Source organism: Schistocerca nitens, chromosome 4 (assembly GCF_023898315.1).
Source record: "Schistocerca nitens isolate TAMUIC-IGC-003100 chromosome 4, iqSchNite1.1, whole genome shotgun sequence".
Classification (NCBI taxonomy): domain Eukaryota; kingdom Metazoa; phylum Arthropoda; class Insecta; order Orthoptera; family Acrididae; genus Schistocerca; species Schistocerca nitens.
Genome location: NC_064617.1, coordinates 63,405,188 through 63,422,166, shown reverse-complemented (window position 1 = coordinate 63,422,166; position 16,979 = coordinate 63,405,188). Strand labels below are relative to the sequence as shown.

The 16,979-nt window shown below is 41.4% G+C and overlaps 1 protein-coding gene across 1 annotated transcript in view; it reads right to left on the bottom strand.

Annotated features, from left to right (window-relative positions):
• LOC126251875 (arylsulfatase B-like) overlaps positions 1 to 16,979 on the bottom strand; it is an 80,776-nt gene that overhangs the window by 40,476 nt on the left and 23,321 nt on the right. Inside the window, exons 3-4 of the mRNA XM_049952564.1 lie at positions 14,133 to 14,292; positions 9,119 to 9,354 (exon numbers count right to left, since the gene is read on the bottom strand). Of these exons, the coding sequence (XP_049808521.1) occupies positions 9,119 to 9,354; positions 14,133 to 14,292 (396 nt within the window). The remainder of the gene's footprint in view (positions 1 to 9,118; positions 9,355 to 14,132; positions 14,293 to 16,979) is intronic.

Sequence of the window (16,979 nt, the reverse complement as noted above, 5' to 3'; positions counted from 1 at the left end):
GATGGAAACAACGGTGGAAAAAATCAAGGAACTTTTATACGACCTGTCGGCCAGCAAAAGCGTTCCACGATGTAAAATAGTGCTGGATGTTCGAAATCCTGAGAAAAATAGGGGTAAGCTCTAGGGAATGATGGGTAATATACAGTATGTGGAAGAACCAAGAGGGAAGACTAAGACTAGAAGACCAAGGAGGAAGTGATTGGATTAAGAAGTGTGTAAGACGGGGATGAACTCCTTCGACCTTACACTTCAGACTATATAACGAAGAAGCAACGACGGAAATAAAAGAATGTTTCAAGAATGGAAACTAAATTCAGGTTGAAAGTATCTCAAAGATAACGTTTCCCGATGACATTGCTAACCTCAGTGAAAGTGAAGAAGAATCACAGGATGTTATGAGTGGAATGAAACGCATGAATATACAATATGCAGTGAGGATAAATCGAAGAAGTAGCAGAAGTGAGAACAGCAATAAACTTAACATCAGAACCAGGATCACGAAGTAGGTGAAGTTAAAGAATACTGGCACCTAGGAATCAAAATGGCACATGATGAGCAATAACATAAAAAGGAGACTAACACTGGCAAAAAGAGCATTTCCGGCCAGAAGAACTCTGTTAGATGTACGTTTAGAGGACAGCATTGCATAATAGTGAAACACGGACTGTGGGAAAACCTAAACAGAAGAGAATAGAAGCATTTGAGTTACAGAAGAATGTTGAAAATTAGGTGGACTAATACGGTAAGGAATGAGGAGGTTCTCAGCAGAATCAGCGAGGAAAGGAGTATAAGGAAAACACTGACAAGAAGAAGAGAGAGGGTGGAAAGAGATTTGTTAAGATATCAGGGAATAACCTCCATGCAACTACAGGGAGCCGCAGAAGGTAACAACTGTACAGGAAGACAGAGACTGAAATAAATTTCAGCAAATAATTGACAGTGTAGGTTGCAATTGCTACTCTGAGATGAAAAGTTTGGCTCAGGAGAAGAATCCAAAGCTGGCTGCATGAAAACAGTCAGAAGCCTGACAATTAAAAAAAAAAAAATTCTACGGGCACTTGCTCATCCTCACAATTGTGAATAAGTGGCCATACCTCCTAACATGCGCATGTCAGAGCCTATATTTACTGACATTCTTTTCTTGTTTTGGCCCACACTGCCTCCTGGCAAAACACGGAAAGCAAAAAGTTGGCAGAAGAAAAGATCTGTTTCACAGTACTGAAGATGAAGAAGTGGTCATAGATTCTGAGGTGGTCTGTTTAGAGTCCATGATTACTGAGACATTTTTGCTTCTAATATCGTGTACTTTCAGCTGTATGAGTTTACGCTGATAATTATAGTACTCCCTACAGAGTTATGATATACGATGTAGAGAGTGCATAGATTAACAAGGGATTTTAAACAATTAGTATTCGGAGAGGAAATGGGTAATACACGTAGGGTTCTTTTATGTCATGTTCCGTGGGAACAACTTGAGGAACAAGCCTCCACCATCGTGCAACGAGTCAGTACATGAATTTACAACTTAAGAGTAATAACAGAAAAAATTAAACTTATGTGAATCCTGTACATACGACAAACCGTAAGTTTAAATAAACGTAATCAACAAAGTAACCCAGGAATTCGTTTAATTTATTTTTTATTTTTACAGGAGTTCTTCGACAGATTAGAAGGTAATGAGAAAACTCTTCAGTAAAGATCTGAAAGTCCTTCTAAGCTTTTGTAGTTCTTCTGGCAGCTTATTGAACATGGATACAGCAGAATACTGCATGTCTCTTTTCGCAAGTGTTAAGGAGACGCGTTCCTGATGCAGACTGGATTTATGTGTATTGAAAGGCCGATGGCAGGATTCCCAGGCTACTGAACAGGTCCTGTTCTAATGCTAAACAAATCATCCTTGAAAATGGGCTTCCCACAATGGCTTAGTACCTATCTGAACGTCTATGAATTTGACTTGTTCAGTCTCACTAATCACATGTCCACTCTGTGGAATCAGAATATCAGTTAATGTTGAATTGTTAGAAACTATAAAAACTGATTCTTACTGTGATTCACCATAAATTTATTTTCTATTACCCATGATCTTATGTCTTGAACTGAATTACAAGGTAATGCGTCAGCACTGAAAACAGCGTCCTTCCATACCTAGCTGGAGTCATCAGCAAACAGAAATATTTTAGAGCCAGCTGTAATACTAGAGGGCGTATCGTTTATATAAATAAGAAACAGTAGCGGCCCCAGCTCCGATCTCAGGGACAGCCCCCACCTAACTGTGCCCATTGGGACTGCACATCATAGCCACTCTTAATACTGCGGGGAACGACTTTCTGCTGTCTGTTCTTAAAGCAAACGATGAACCACTTGTGAACTACCTCCCACCTCCCTCACCCCCTCTGTATTCCACAATGGTCCAATATTTGTGATAAAATCAATAAAATACAATCAAACATATTAGCTAAATCAATGTAGGTGCCCTGCGTTCGCAGCCTTTGATTTAATCCGTCCGCAGCCTCCCAGCGAAAAAAGAATATAGCATTTTCAGTTGTTAAACCGCTTCTAAGACCAAACTATACATCTGACAGGTAATTATATGAATTGAAATGATCAATTACCCTTGTATATACAGTTCAGTACATAAATTTAGCAAACATCGATGGTTTAGAAACAGGTCTAAAATTGTCTGCATTATCCCTTTCTCGTTTTCTATAAAGTGGCTTCACTACTGAGTACTACAATCGGTCAGGCACTGACCATACTGAACTAAAAGTTACAGATATGGCTAAGTACTGGGCTAACATATGCAAAGCGGTACTTAAGTATTTTGCTAGATACCCCGACATATCCACGAGAGTGATTTGATTGTTCGCTCCGTCTCCACACTGTCAGTTTCTTGGAGGAGTATTTCAGATACCAGTCTCGGAAATCTATTTTCTAAGAGAGTTATATGGTTCCGTGAAGCAACTAAGCTTCTACTCAGTTCCTCTGCTACATTCAGAAGTGATCACTAAATGTTGAACACGTATCCGACTTATCACTAACTGAAACATTGCTACTACGTACTGACTTCATATTCTCAACCTGGTGCTGCTGACAAGACATTTCCTTCATGACTGACCAGATGCTTTTAGTTTTACCCTGAGAACTAGTATTCTACTTGCGTACCACATACTTTCTTCGTTCCTAATAATATTTTTGAGCACCTTACAGCACTGTTTGTAATAGGATGCTGCGGCTAGAGTGTAACTACCTCTAACATTTTGATATAAATGCCACTTTGTTCTACACGATACTCTTCCCCCTAGTCAGCCAGTCAGGCTGCCTGTGCCAGTACACTGTTCTGAGCGTTCTAATGGAAAGCAACTTTCGAACGGCGTGAGAAATGTGTTGAGGAAAGCATTATATTTATCGTCTAGGCTATCAGCAGCATAAACATCCTGACACACCTGTTCCATAATTATGCTTAAGAGAGTCACTTTGCATCTGAATTAGCTGACTCTCTGGCGGCTCTCTGCGTATCGACCCTTGCCCTCTGTTATGATCTTTGGTCGTCGGTTGTGGCTCGAGCGCGAGGTGAGGTGCTCTGGCGGAGAGAGGAAACGGTCGCTGGAGGGAGGTGAGGGCAGTACGGGCATAGCAAGTGCCTCGGGCAGTGATCGCCAAGTTGGCTGGCGTTGGCTGTACATACAGTTTGTTTTGGACTAACCAGGAAACCTCGCCTCTTCGGGGCCGGTGATGGCTATGTGGACCTGGTTCGCTTATCTGCCAACTACAGAATTTACGCTGTTGGACGTGGACTCTTGGAAATGAATTAAGGTGGTTTTTCTTGCTTACGTCGTCTTACATGAACTTGCTTTCTGGCCTCAGTATCAGCACATTTGCTCTGAAGTTGTTTTAATTGCATTTTATTGTTTGCCCCTTAACTCTGAATTCATATTCATGATTTACTGTGCGGCATGGTCTTACGAGACTGGTGCTGAATAGTAATTCAAGTTATCCGCAGCAGGGTTTGAGTCGTACTACTGGTAGTGTTATATTGAAAATATCTTATCATTGTGGGTATTTATAGTTTCGCCCTCTCTCAATACTGACATTTAGTGTGTTCCAGGCCGCACTGTGTACTGCCCAGCAAAGGTCGTGTTCGACATCCTTTTTATTCCGTTAGGTATTTTGTGGAGAGTTTTTGGTGTTGCTTCTGCACCAGATAAGCAGTGACTGTAAGGCAGATTTATAATTGCAGATCTTGTGAACTAGTTTTATGGAAAATTTAAATGTGATCATGACTTAAGCCTTTTAATATTTAAATTTCCTTATGTTGTTCATTTGATTTTGCTGTTGCCCCCATATGTTTGTAATTTATATTTTGTACACTCAGTTTAAATTGTCACTGCACTTAAGGATTCACTGGGGTGTTCCGGGCTCAGCTGCGTTAGTTTATTTTTCTGTGAACTCAGTTAGTGTCTCCGTAATATGCTCTGTACTCCAGGTGTCTATGCTAAACTTGGTTGATTGTGATCCTTGTACTGCTATGTCCGAGCCTTGTTGGAGCTTCTCATCGTTGTTTCGCACCCCCGCAGTCCAGCGGTACACTGTTTCTCCCTTCGCCGGTTGTCGATCGGTAGGCCTAACGAGACGTTAAATGTGTCTACCGTTGTGTGCGACTCTGTTACCGCAGCTCAATCCGGCACAGACGTCATATACAGGATAAGTCGTATTTGTTTTGCTGCCCCTCAGACTGACTCAATTTTGGAGTGTTTGCTTTAATAGCTTGTGCTCTCCAAGACATAATTAAAGTGTATTATAAAGAAAACGGTTTTCGTTTTGTTTATTACCATACCTTAGGGTTACATATTGAGAATGCTATATCTTTTTATTGTTGTGTATTGTGTATAAAAGAAAGAAAGGTTCATATGTTTATGCTTTCCTAAAAATGTTGGTCGCCATGACGAATTTCACCCGTGCTATTCACTAAGAAAGGGACGCCATGACGTTGGGCTCACAGATTTACTTCGAATTTTGTACACCTTTAGTAGGCCACTATAACAACGTAAAGTGCTAATAGTAAGGTGCACTTCTCTGGTAATTCCGAGAAAATCCCAAGAGGAGTTTTACGCGTCTACTATGTGGTTTATGTATCATAGTGTAGGTGCCAGATCATGATGACCAAGTGATTAGGCTGCTCTTAGAGCTTTGTTAGACGAACGGTTCGAATCCGACTCAACCTTAATTATTAATCAATTTTTTTCATCAATGGTCATATCATTTAATTTGTATGACATTTGAGAAGCAATTTAACTTTCTAAAAAAACGACGTTTGTTTGCATGAAATTTACATTTATGTTTCCCATGTCTGCATGACAAATACCATCATGCAACGTGTGATGTCGCGAGCACATCTACATGACTCTTTTGGTCTGGCATATTGTGACTTACTTTATTATTGATGGTGAATAACGCTATTCGCATCATTTTTATCTAAGTTTGACTTTGACTCTCCAAGCTTATCTCTCGTCCTTGAAAATTTAAATACGAGTAGTATATAATCAAATAACATACGAAATTCGCTACAACCTCATGAAAATGCAATTGGTTTTTTTCGCACTATATTACCTCTCAAATGTCATGTACATTGAATATTGTGACCGGTGACTAGAAAAATAAATATTAACAAGTAAGTGTTTGCGGGACTCGAACCGTTGCCTCGTCTACAACCATCTTGCAAAGCGCAGACGCTAACCACTTTTGTTTGTTCTTGTTTCTTAGTCTCATTCTGTTCGTTGCATTTGTTCAGGGCGGACGTCCCATGACATCCATTCGAGTTCATCGTTGATCCGTACAATCATTTTTTTATTACAAAGGGCTGCTACTCCTCTCACCGAACACCCATTTGACCACAACGCCTTCTTACGGTCGGTACCTTCGGGCAGATACATCAGTCACATAACAGAAGCGTAAAAATTCTCCTGCCGTTCTCTCGGAATTGCCAGAGTAGTGCACTTCACTACTTGCTCACTACGTTGCTTTAATGGCATGCGAAACGTGTACAGAGTCTGAAGTAAATCAATGATCCCAAAGTTGCGGCCTCCTCTTTGAAGGGTAATGAGGTCTCTTGTCGCCGCTATTAGCGATTATCACCTATTGTTCAAATTATTTTGATAAGCAGGCTTTGAGATTCCCTTGTTTTCCTGGATCGAGTTCTTGCCGGTTACTGCCATCGTCTTGTTCGTTGCATGGCCGAATTATTATTAGCATGATTGCACCTCTTAGGGCTTGTTATCTCTCGTAAAAAGATTTTGAGAATTGCCCTACCTGTTTAGTTCTTTTTTAATTGCTATAACTGTCATTAACTGGTTCATCTGAAATTTTACTTACTGATCTCTTGTCCTCTGAGGGATTATTGTTAAGGACATTCAGATTTTGTAGGTCTTTTAAATGAAATTGACTTTTCTATTTGAAAGCTTTATACTGTTGGATTGTTGTTTAAATATCATAAACTTTGTTTGAGTTTAAAGAACCTTCATATATTCGTGAATATATATTCGTATATTTATGGTTTGTTTTAATTCTGAAACCTTCTATGAGTAAATCATTCTGTGCGCAATTAATGGTGAATGACGATCCAAACGCAGGGGTCCAGTTCATCCCCTAAATTCCTTATTGGTGATTTTGAGGCGTCGAGGTTTCCCAGTTACATTAATTTTTCTAAACAGTTCATAATTATATTTTATTTTTTGATCGAGCGCAAAAACCTTTAAGCGTTAAAATATGAGCATCATGGTGTGACAGGCCATTCAGCGTTTTGCTGACCGAATGAACTTCTAGTAACGAAGGCTGAACAGATAAGTTACCTATGATTGTGCTACTGTTTCTCTGCACTCTCTTTGGAAAGAATACAGTTTGCATCAGATGATATGAATGAATGAGATCTGCTAGCATCCTCTTTCTTGCACACTCACTTACATTATTAATATTGAATTAACCATATACAACTAATAATTTGTACCTCTTATAAAGTTGATCAGGGAGCCTCCATATCTCGAGCAGAATTGTCATGAAATCAGTCCGAGGACCTATAAATAACAACAATGAGAGGTTTAGATCAACTGAATTCAACCAGGCCTGCACAACATACACTCGCAATTGTCCGCTGTGAAAACGCATCGCTACCTGGACTATAATCTTTTGCCGACCTAGATGTCGTCGCCTTCAAGACATGGCACTGTGGAATCGACCCGAAGACTCAAAGTAGGCCTAGTTTTGTTTATAGTAATATGCCTTTTACTCTGTATACCCGTTCTTGTAGGAAAGATTCTAATGATGAGAAAATACATGTATGGATGAAAGGACTTGGTGTACTTGCTGAGAATGTAACTGTAACTGGTGATATTAGTTTGTATTATAATTATTAACAAAGTGTTATCCTTGACCCCTGTAACCGGGGGCGTTAGCCGAGAACCGCTAGTTGTACATCTGGTAATCGGGGGCTCAAGGACGCAACAATTTGAAAAAATTAACAAACCATGGTGCCGCACTGCCCGCTGGGCGAATAGCCGGCCGGTTATGCAACCCGCCTGACTCGGCGCTAGGCCGGCGCACGAGCACACGCGCGCTCATAGTACGACCAGAGCGCGCGTACGCTACATTGCTCGCCTGCTGGTGCCTGCAGAGTCCAAGTCCGTTATCAGCGCGTTACATAATGAAGGTCAAGCGTTCGCTATATAAGCGGGCAGTGCACGCCAGCGGTATCATTCCGCTGTGAGCTCTATCTGGAACAGTTTTGAAGCACTATGCCTCGTCGACGTGTCTATCGTCATCGCCGCCACCGCATGCCAGTTTACAAACACATAATTAGCTTGCAAAATAAACTTGCTTTGAAACATCAAGGGACTCAAATGGAACACTGTGTCTCATCTACAAGACCACTCCCCCAAACCGTAAAGAACTCCCAGTAAAATAGACAGCTAACCAGTACCCTGGTAAAGGAAGCCTCTGAATTATCGCATTATCTAAGAAGTGCTCTGAAATACCAACAACGTTAGTCAGCCTCTAGGAGCAGTTCACTAAATTTAATTCCTTCTACATTTGGAAAAATCTGCAAATTCTCTCGTTACTCGTGTACCTAAACTTTGTGGAGAGTGATTTCCTTTTCATAGAGACATCCTTTGAGCAGGAATACCTGTCAGCTAACTCCAGTCTAGAAATGGTGCAGATCGAACACCAACCACTACAGGAACTTTCCCATCAATGGTCCCACAACCGGCTACTACGATGTCACCTACAAGCTCTGCCGACCTCCGCTTCCCATAACTACTGAGGAGCAGGCCATGCCTAGTGAAACCCACCCTGTTGATAGACTCAGCTGACACCACTGTAATGTGAGCCGTGCCCTCCGCCTTCAGTGCCTTCTCAAGCCCCCTATTAATGCACTTAGTAGCTATATTAAGATGCTGGTCATGACGAAACATTTGCACGAAATGCACATTTGTGAGCTCACCACCCATGTCATACTCCCCACCTGTATCAAGGATGTTCCTAGCTCCACCAACAATCACTGGTTGATCCTACTTCGTAAAATTCCTGCGTAACTTCACTGTGTTCGTAATCACGTGAGACAGCTTTGCACAAGGCTTCACAGCGCTAGTGACCTGATACGCATTCCCCAACACTTCCTGTGACTGCTCGCTAATACCTCTGCTATCAGAACTGCGTAACAGCAGAATCTTCTTCTTTGTATTGGAATATGCAGCTGACTTACGCTCTGTGACTGCTGAGATCTGCTATGATTCCTACACCTACAGCTACAATAGGTTCCTCTCCATTAGACACTGACAGCTGGTCAAACACACAAAGTGCAACCGTCGTAATGTCTCCACATCCTCGCAGCCTTCTTGCCAACTGCCAGTTACCATTCCTTAGTCACCTTTTCCGTCCTCGTCCTGTCTAGTTCCTCCTTTGGGTTTTTGACTGCACGTGATGTGCACAGATCTTACGCTCCTGCTTCGCTATTAATTTATTTTTTCTCCATATCCTGCAATTCCAGAAGAATGTTTCAGTAGAATTAACACTGCCTTCCCCACTGTATTCTCTCCAATGAACTGGCAGCGCAAGTATAACTAATTACCTTGTCTTCGGGCGTCCTCTGGACGATGAAGTCGAAGTATCCGATGGAACCGCCCCAGTGGCCCAGGTAGGAGTCGAACCCGCGGTAGGTGGGCGTGAGCTCCACCTCGTGGAAGCCCAGGTGCCACTTGCCGACAGCCCTCGTCACGTAGCCCAGCTCCTTCAGGTATCCAGGCAGCAGCGTACCAGGGGCCAGGCCGCGACCCTCGAACTCGTCCATAGGAATACCCTGCTGGCCTGTTTATCGCGTCAGTGACTCACTCATGACATAGCGATTTGACCCTTTTCATTCATTTTTAATGTCAGAGACGTGTAGGAAATTTTACGGTCCTCGTGGATGGGGGTTTGGCTGTGGGTTTGCATCCCACAACAGTAAAAGCCAATTTGAAACATTCCCTACAGAAAATGTAAACGTCAGATGGATTGAAAGGCATCCACTCTGATTAAGAAGAAATACTCTAGTTTATGGAAGACAGAACGTACAGGGATTTGCATATAAAATTGAGAATTTAATTCGAGAATTGGAAATACTAAAAATGGATAGCCTTGTAATGATAGAAATGAAAAATTAAGCCTGAGGACAAGAAGCGATTTCAGCCTATATCCTGTTTTGGAGTGGAGTGGGAAAAACTGAAATCAGAGTTAGCAATTTTTACAAGATGGAAATGGAAACAAGGATTAATTAACTGGAAAAAAAGTGATTGAAGGAATAATCAGTGAAACAACAAAAATTCGTGGAATGAAACTGTAATTAATTTCGGTTATTACCCAAATGAAGATACCACTGAGGAGAAGAAGAGAGATTTACTCTATGACTACAAGAAGTGAATTATGAATATTCATGAAGACTTGGAGAACTTAAATCAACGAATTGGAAAGAGGTTAACTGATGACGTTACAGGCTCATACGGAGTGGACTCAAAGATATTGATGGCAGGAGGCTGGTTAATTATGGTAAGATTCAGAAGTGTACTGTTATGAATGGTCAATTTCAGCACAAAGTTTTTCGTAAATACACCTGAATTAAGTTGCTAACAAACCTAAAATCAGTTACATTCTAGTTAATGGTATGAAGATAGCAGGTGACAAGGTACAAGATGTAACGGTAAAAACAAGGATAGTGAGTGGCTCCTGCCATTGTGTAATTACTTCAAGAATTGGTTTTTTATTTAAGTCAAGGCTAAAACAGAAAGCGTAGGAGAAGGGTGTTGGAAGCACAACTATAGAGAACCCAAAATAAAGGTTTTAATTTAATGTATATTTTGCAGCTGTGAACGTTACTGTGCTCAGTACACGCAAAGCTTAAATAAAAAAGCGTTTGGCCACAAATTTTTCGTGTTTCATTAAATTACGCGACGAATTTCGGACCCTTTCTATCCATCTTCAGTGAAAGCATCCGATACATAACCTACATATACTCTTGATTAATGTGAACTGTATTGTCCTGTTATCAAAAAGTTTTATGTTAGGTTTCTTATTTCGTGAATGGAGTGCGGAAATACGTGAGAAACTGTGGAAAAAATCGGTGATCAAACAAGAAAGAGCATTTTTAACATTTTGAGGTCAGCATATATTGGTTTATTTGTTTACAATTCTTTAAGGACACTGAAGAGATGAAGTTCATCACACAATGTCCGGTATCTGAGTTTTGAGAATTTGATATATGCAAGATATAAATTTTAGATAAGTCTTTAAAATTACTAAAATAAGTTCAGAAAGTGAAATGTATTCATTTACCATACATTCAGGCATTTTGGTTTTGTGGAGGTATATTTCTAATTGTTCTAACAGACTTTGGGTCTAGCCAATGGCTACATTGAATAGTATTGTCAAATTGTTTTGTATCGTACTGATCTACCGTTTGGTGTGCAGTAACAGATTTTCCAAAGGGGTTAAATCTGAAAGCATTTATGCACTCTTGGAAATGGATTTAGAAATATCTGTCTGTTTTCCCTTTATAGTCGGCCGGCCGAAGTGGCCGTGCGGTTAAAGGCGCTGCAGTCTGGAACCGCAAGACCGCTCCGGTCGCAGGTTCGAATCCTGCCTCGGGCATGGATGTTTGTGATGTCCTTCGGTTAGTTAGGTTTAACTAGTTCTAAGTTCTAGGGGACTAATGACCTCAGCAGTTGAGTCCCATAGTGCTCAGAGCCATTTTTCCCTTTATAGTCGGTAGGAAAGCTGAGGCATAATACTTTGTACATTCCACTGCTGTTGAATGTTTTACTTCCTTCTTTAATGATTTCGACTAATAATTGCTCTAATTTTTTATTAGTGGATAATGCAATTGTTACCTTGGATTTTTTGAAAAAATTAGAAATGTTTGTGCAATCGGGTCGAGGGACGGGGTGGTTGCAGACATTTTTCTTGTTGTTGTGCTTACCACGTAGGGAGACAGAAATTTAGAAACAAGTTTCCAAGAACACATAAATGATTTAACATTCAACCACTTCGACATATCAGTTATTGCGCAGCGTATGCTAGAAACCATATCCATGATCAACATGATAGAAAAGAGTTTGTTAGTACTTTATAGTGAAGAGAATAGTAAGACCTTGAATCCATTAGAACATTTGGGAATATACCTCTACATAATCGAAAAGCATGAATCCATGTTAAATGAAAATACAGATTTCGCTACTGTACTTACTTTAGCAATTTTGAAGAATTATCTTAAATTTATCTAATCTAAATCTAATGCATATATCAACTCCTTGAAACTCAAATTCCTGACAGTATGTGATGTTTTATCTTTGACCACATAGGGTTAAACTACATCTGTGAAGGGTTTCTAAACAGATCTAAAACAACACGCGCCTTGACTGAAGTGATCTGAGACAGCAGTACGAATAAAATAACATATGCTTACCGCAAAGGTTAAAAATGTTCTTCCTCGTTTATTCTGTAAGCTTTTCACTTTTTTTCTATGTTCCTCACATTTTGTCGTAGTCAGTTCACGAAATACGAAACCTAACATCAAACTTTCTCATAACAAGAAAATACATTTAACTTTAATCAAGACCAAATGTAAATGATGTATTAGACGCTTTAGATGGATCCACAGCGTCAAAAATGTGTCGTTTAATGAAGTAAAACAGGAAAAAATTCTGACCGAAGACGTTTTTATTCGAACTTCCTGTACTACAAGAAAAAAGTGTAAAAATGTTTTATTAGCAATGATAAATTTTGGATGCAGTTGAGGGTGGCTGGAGTTCAAATGAACTACAAAATTTCCTGAAACAATCAATTAAGGAAGCAATGGATAAGGCTTTAGAAAGGGAAAAGGAGAGAACAGTAAGAACCGATTGGATGGCCACTGTATTGTTGCAGGTGGCTGTGGAAAAGACAAAGCTGTATGACTTAGTTAACCCCTGGGAGCAAGAGGATTGAAACTGATATAAGGAATGAATAGAGAAGGCTGAGAAATTTAGAGGAAATTATAGTGAACAGGTATGGGACAGAGTATCAGAGGAAACAGAGCATTTACTTGGATATAGGAGATTGTAGAAATCATGGTGGATGATAAGATAGACGACAATGGCTAGCAATGCTGAACCCACAATATAACTTGTACCTATTAGAAAATGGAAATAGCAATTTTAAAAACTTCTGGTAGAGGAAGGAAGAAAACAGGAAATAGGAGACTACAACAGAAGCAGTAGAACCTATACTAGACGAAGATGTAAAAGAGATGCAGAAGAAGGAAAGAAATGGAAAGGCATGTGGTCTGGAAGGATATGTGGCAGAACTGTGGAAATACGTTCCGCCTCAAATGGAGAGACTCAGTGTAAATTGTTCAGATTGTGGAGGGAGAGGAAATACCAAGACATTGGTGTGTATCATACATATCTGCCATCTACAAAAGAGGAAACGAGAAGCATCCAAATAACTGTAGGGAAATTAATGTTATCGCATCTATCAGCAGAATTTTTAGAGGTGAAAAACATGTTCGGGAATGAGATTGAGGTAAAGACGATGTATGGCTCATACTTTTAGGCAAATAAGTGAGAAGGCGAATTCTAACGGTCAGGACGTACGCCTAATATTTGTGTATTTTGAAAAAGCTGTCATTTCACTATGGGAAGTAATGGAGTATATAGGTACAGAGGCAAAGCAAATAAGACCTAATTCGAAGAATATACCAGCAGCTGTACGCAGTAGTTAAAGTAGGAAAATATTTGAGTGAACCATTCCAAACACTGTAAGGCTTATAAAGGGCTGAGTATGTCACGCCGACCTTGTTTAAAATATGTATGCAGTATATACTGAAATGGTGGAATCAATCGTGTGGAGGTATGAGAATTGGAACATGGAACTAGATACTCACAATTATTTGGAGATGGAGACATCTGATTGTACAAAGTAGGGAGGATGCGAAGTTTGTGATAAAGAGGTTATTGGAAGAATTCGAACGAGGCGGGCTTAGACTAAATGTAAAACAATCTAACAATTGGAGGAGATGGATACATATAGCATTGCCGCAGGGAACTATTGAAACAATAAAGTAGTTTATATGTTTAAGATCGATAATCCACAGCACAGGAAGTTGTGAAGCAGACTTGAAAGGCACGATCCAGCAAGCAAGAGAAGCAATTAAGATGCGAAATGGAATTCTGTGGTACCAGGCAATATGAAAATAAACAAAGAAGGGCAATCAGGATATCCAGAACAGAGAGGAGAAGAACTTAGGAAATTAGGGAGATAATGAATATGGAAAAACCGGCTGTGCAAAGAATTGACGAAAAGTACTCTTCAATGGTATGGCCATGTACGGCGAATGAAGCAAGAACGATGGTCCAAAGCAATATGTATTTGTCGTCACCGGCAAGGAGTAACCACTGACGGCCTAGACACTGAGAGCGGGAGTAACTGGAATGATGAAGAACAGGAAGACTGCCATGGTCGTATATGCTGGTGAATGGGAATACAGGGCAACTGCTGTAGATTAGAGACGCCCTTAAAACTAAAAGTACTATGTCTAGGTGTGATAATTCTTCCGTCGTGTATTGTGCGCTCACCTGTGCGTATGGGATACTTTCCCGTCATGAAGGCAGCCCTGGACGGCGTGCAGAGTGGCTGGACATAGTGGCTGTTGAGAATGATCCCATGGTAAGCCAGTGCGTCCATGTTTGGCGTGGGGATTTGATCGGACCCGTGAAAACTGACGTCATTCCAGCCCTGTTGGACACGAAGTGGAAGGCACAAATTTAGTTCCGGCTATTATTTTTTAGTAAAGTTAAAACTAGTTGAACTACAGGATCATTACGTCAGTGTCTAATTTAGGCAACGCGAGGCAGACCAGCTCTTATGTACCTTTAATCAGAACTTTAGACGAATGGCGTAGGCTGTTTAATAGAGTTAGGCCCCGCAGCCCTAGCAGGTTTCATAAACTCGTTTTCGTGGGTGTGGGACATCAGTGGCATAAAAATTGACGTCTGTACGCCGAATGAAAGGAAGAACAACTTCTGATTAGACGTCGACCAAAGCGTAGTCACAGATGAGGCAATACATCATAACAACCTACTTAATCCCGAGTGGGTACACATCTGGGAAGCAACATAGTAGCGATTACGTGTAGTGTGAATACAAGTCCTTGGTACATTTCTGGACCTATGTGGTACCAGATACTAGGTAAACTATCATGCTTGTAAAACCACTGTAGCCTCAGTGTCGTAACCACGGACAGTTATCCTGATGAAAGAACCCACTTGCGTGATGGGAAGAAATCAATGAAAGGATGCAGGTAGTCCATTGTAAAGGCACCTACTCACATATGACGAGGTGGCCTATTACTGTCATAGGAACCATGAAAACCTAGGTGCGCTTTCACTCTCTCGTAAGATGTCACAGATCGCCTTCTATCTTTGTTTACAGAGGGGTAAAGTTTCCTACCTCCTCTTTCTCTCGCGAGGCGTGGATGTCTACCACCACGTCACCTACTCGAGGTTTCACCATATTTCAACCAGTTTCTATAGATGCTCAACACATAAGCCCGCGAACGTCCTAGCAGCCTTGACGTTTGCGAGATGTTTGCTCCCAGGGGCAGAGACTTAACAACCTTCCCTACACGTCAAAGCGTGGATAGAGATGAGTGTGTATGTGTGTGTGTGTGCGTGTGTGTGTGGGTGTTGAGTTGTCACATGTCTTGCCCACATACTCGGCGTCGCCAATGATGACAGGGAGGTAGCATTGACCTGGAGGCCCCCTGCACAGTGCTCCAAGAGGCAAACCTCAGATGTGACAAGGACAAATCAACGTTGTTTTTCATCTCCCAAGTCACTTGCTACTGATACGTGTTCACAGCCTCTGGTATTCAGCCTATGTCAGAGTATGTCGACACGATCCAGTGCCTACCCGTTCCTAAGACACGATGCAGCTAAAGTCCGCCCCAGCGTCAACCAAAGTATTGCAGACGTATTATCCCACATACAGCCGCCATTGCTGACCCTTCACCGGTTGCTCCGAAGGAATGTCAAATTTGAATGGATGCCTTTATGTGACACAGCACTTCTGAGTCTGACAGTCGTTCCCCCGCCTTACATTCTTAATGGCGTACAATCCGCTCTATCCACTGAATCTGCCGGTCGACGTTCCTGATTGAGGGTGGGGGCCCGTCCTTTCCCAAGTCATAGATGGCGTCAAACGGCCGATTGCGTTCATGTCTACATCAAAGTGTAACTATGGTGAAATCGAAAAAGAGGCCCTGGCCATCATCTTCGGCGTAAATAAATTTCATGATCATATTTACGGCAGCCGGATCACACTCTTGATTGGTCGCAAACTCGTCTGTTATTATACAACGTTACAGCAGATATTTCCACCCGCACCACGCATTTAGAGTCGACTTGAAGTTGCCGCAAATTCGCAGCGCACCACTTGGTTTTTTACCCAAGACTATGGGTGTGGCCCCTTGACAGTTTGCAGTAGGAGTGATGAGAACCGCATCCTGAAGCCGGTAGACTACATCCCACAGTTTGTCTTTCTGGTCAAATAGGACGAAATAGGACGCTGTCCGTTTTGCAGAATCGAGAGCGAGCTGTAGGCAGAAGATCGATATGATCTTCGAAGTTCGCAACTCCAGATGTGAGGGTATCAAAAACGAAGAGAATTTTTTTCTGCTACTGCCTTATAAGAATTTGTGGCCCCACTGTGGATGGTGGGTTCCGCTTCGCGAATCTTGAGTCCCAGAAGGTTGCAGTAAGGGGTTCATCTGTCACCATATCTGAATGGTGTGGGAGTGATAGGAGTTTGGGGCCTGAAATTTTCCTTTGATCTGGATGATATCACTTTTTTCTCTATATAGAAGGGAGCTAAATGGATGAAGGGGAAGTGACCCCAAAATACAGTACGTGTCCCAGTTGATAGATATAGCTTAAGTCACAGTGCCTGTCTAAAAATTCACTGAGTGTCCATTGATCTCTAGAGAAAGGTGCAAGAAATTAGAGGCAAGAGCCAACGTAGCACACATGAAACTTGTGACATGTCGTTGCCGTTTCTTTCATGATCGCCATCATCCCAGGTATTACAGTCCACCACCATTTTGAGAGCCGACAGATAGATGTCTGCTCGATATTGCATCTTGCAATTTTCGCTAAACATTTCCACATGTACAAACAATGTATACAATACATTGTTTGTACAACGATTCATGAAACATTGTCTACATGATGGAAGTTGCTATATGCAACGGCGGTAGGGATGGTCTGTGGGGTCGAGGTGCTGCCTGCCTGAGGCCCTGCTTCCAAGACTGAGGGGATTGCGGGTTAGTCAGCAAAATGGGTCGTGTGTCTATTATATGTGTTGTCAATCGGTGCGATTTTTCGAACACACAGATGATGGAGAGACATGTTTCAGGAGATTGATTC